The sequence below is a fragment of the Perognathus longimembris genome, chromosome 26, assembly GCF_023159225.1.
Source record: "Perognathus longimembris pacificus isolate PPM17 chromosome 26, ASM2315922v1, whole genome shotgun sequence".
Classification (NCBI taxonomy): domain Eukaryota; kingdom Metazoa; phylum Chordata; class Mammalia; order Rodentia; family Heteromyidae; genus Perognathus; species Perognathus longimembris.
Window position 1 is genome coordinate 3,854,861 of NC_063186.1, and position 1,665 is coordinate 3,856,525.

General features: G+C 54.8%; 1 protein-coding gene across 1 annotated transcript in view; it reads left to right on the forward strand.

The window, feature by feature from the left end:
- The first annotated feature begins 534 nt into the window (after positions 1-534).
- Positions 535-1,665, forward strand: part of A4gnt (alpha-1,4-N-acetylglucosaminyltransferase) — a 3,609-nt gene continuing 2,478 nt past the window's right edge. Inside the window, exon 1 of the mRNA XM_048334446.1 lies at positions 535-945. Coding sequence (XP_048190403.1) covers positions 535-945 — 411 coding nt within the window. The remainder of the gene's footprint in view (positions 946-1,665) is intronic.

The following is a 1,665-nucleotide window of genomic DNA, read 5'->3' on the forward strand; positions in this document are numbered from 1 at the left end:
TTCTTTTTTTTTTTTTTTTTTTTTTTTTTTTTGCCAGTCCTGGGGCTTGGACTCAGGGCCTGAGCACTGTCCCTGGCTTCTTTTTGCTCAAGGCTAGCACTCTGCCACTTGAGTCACAGCGCCACCTCTGGCCATTTTCTGTATATGTGGTGCTGGGGAATCGAACCCAGGGCTTCATGTATATGAGGCAAGCGCTCTTGCCACTAGGCTACATCCCCAGCCCCCACAGGAGACTTCTTTAATGGCGATTTTTCCCCACAGGCCTCTTAGTGTGCTACTGAGGCATCAGAACTTCTGTGCCCAGGCTAAGTTTCCCACTGGTCAGAGAAGTTATTGTCCCACAGGGGTGTTCACCGACGACAAGAGATGAAAGTCTCACAGACTTTATGTTTTGGCCTGGGTTGGCTTCCAACAGAGCTCCTCGCCTTTCAGCCTCCTAAGGGGCCGGGATGTCTCCTTGCACGTCCTTTGCGCGTGTCCCTGTCAGTGCGGGTGCTCAGGCAGTGTCTCCCTTGAAGCAGGAGGGTGGCGGCCATGCTGAAGGAGCTGCGGCTGTCCCTGTCGCTGGTCCTGCTGCTGGCCTGTGGCTTCCTCTACCGGCTCAGCCTCAAGTCCGGCTGCCTCTTCTCCTGTGGGCCTGCGTTCAAGTCCCCACAGGGGCCGGAAAGCGTGTTGAGTCGGGGCCGCAGCATTGTATTCATCGAGACCTCGGAGCGCTTGGAGCCCCCGCCCCTGGTCTCCTGCGCCCTGGAGTCGGCCGCCAAGGTTTACCCAGGGCAGCCGGTGGCCTTCTTCATGAAGGGGCTCAGCAACGGCACCCGGCTGACCCCCAACTCCAGCTACCCGGCCTTGTCCCTGCTGTCGGCCATGGACAACGTGTTCTTCTTCCCGCTCGACATGGAAAGGCTGTTTGAAGGCACACCTCTCCTCGCGTGGTACACTCGTGTAAGTGTTCAAGGTGTGGGGGGGCGGAGGGGGGGTCGCCTCGGGGAGCGCAGACCTGTGTGGATGGGGAAACTGAGGGCAGCGGTGGAACTGGCACCCACCTTCTTCCCGTCCTGTGAAGTCCTCATGGAAGCAAGTGGAAGGTTCTTCAGGGTGGGGGTGGGGGGCTCCCTTTCTATTCTTATTTTTGTCACTGGTGGGTCTTGAACTCCGGGCTTGGGTGTTGTCCCTGAGCTTCTTTCACTCAAAGCTAGCGCTCTACCACTTGAGCCACAGCTCCACTTTTGGTTTTCAGGTGGCTCACTGGAGACAAGTCTCATGGACTTTTCTGCCTGGGCTGGCTTTGAACCGAGATCCTCAGATCTCAGCCCCCTGAGACTAATGCTCTTCATTACACAGCTCCATTGGCAGCTTTTTTCTGGTGGTTCGTGGGAGATAAGAGTCTCATGGATTTTCCTGCCCGGGCTGGCTTTGAACCGAGATCCTCAGATCTCAGCCTCCTGAGTGGCTGGGATGACAGGCCTGAGCCACCGGTGCCCAGCCTGGAGGCTCTTCTTAATAGAATGAAATTTTCTTAATATCTTTTCTAGACATGTGGAACATTTCTTTTTCATGATAGCTTAAAGTCACCTTTGTATTCAAACGTCTAGTGTTTTCTGTGAGAACTCTGCTATTTGTACGGATCGCTTTTCATCTCTTTTCAGTTCATTCTGTGCTGCC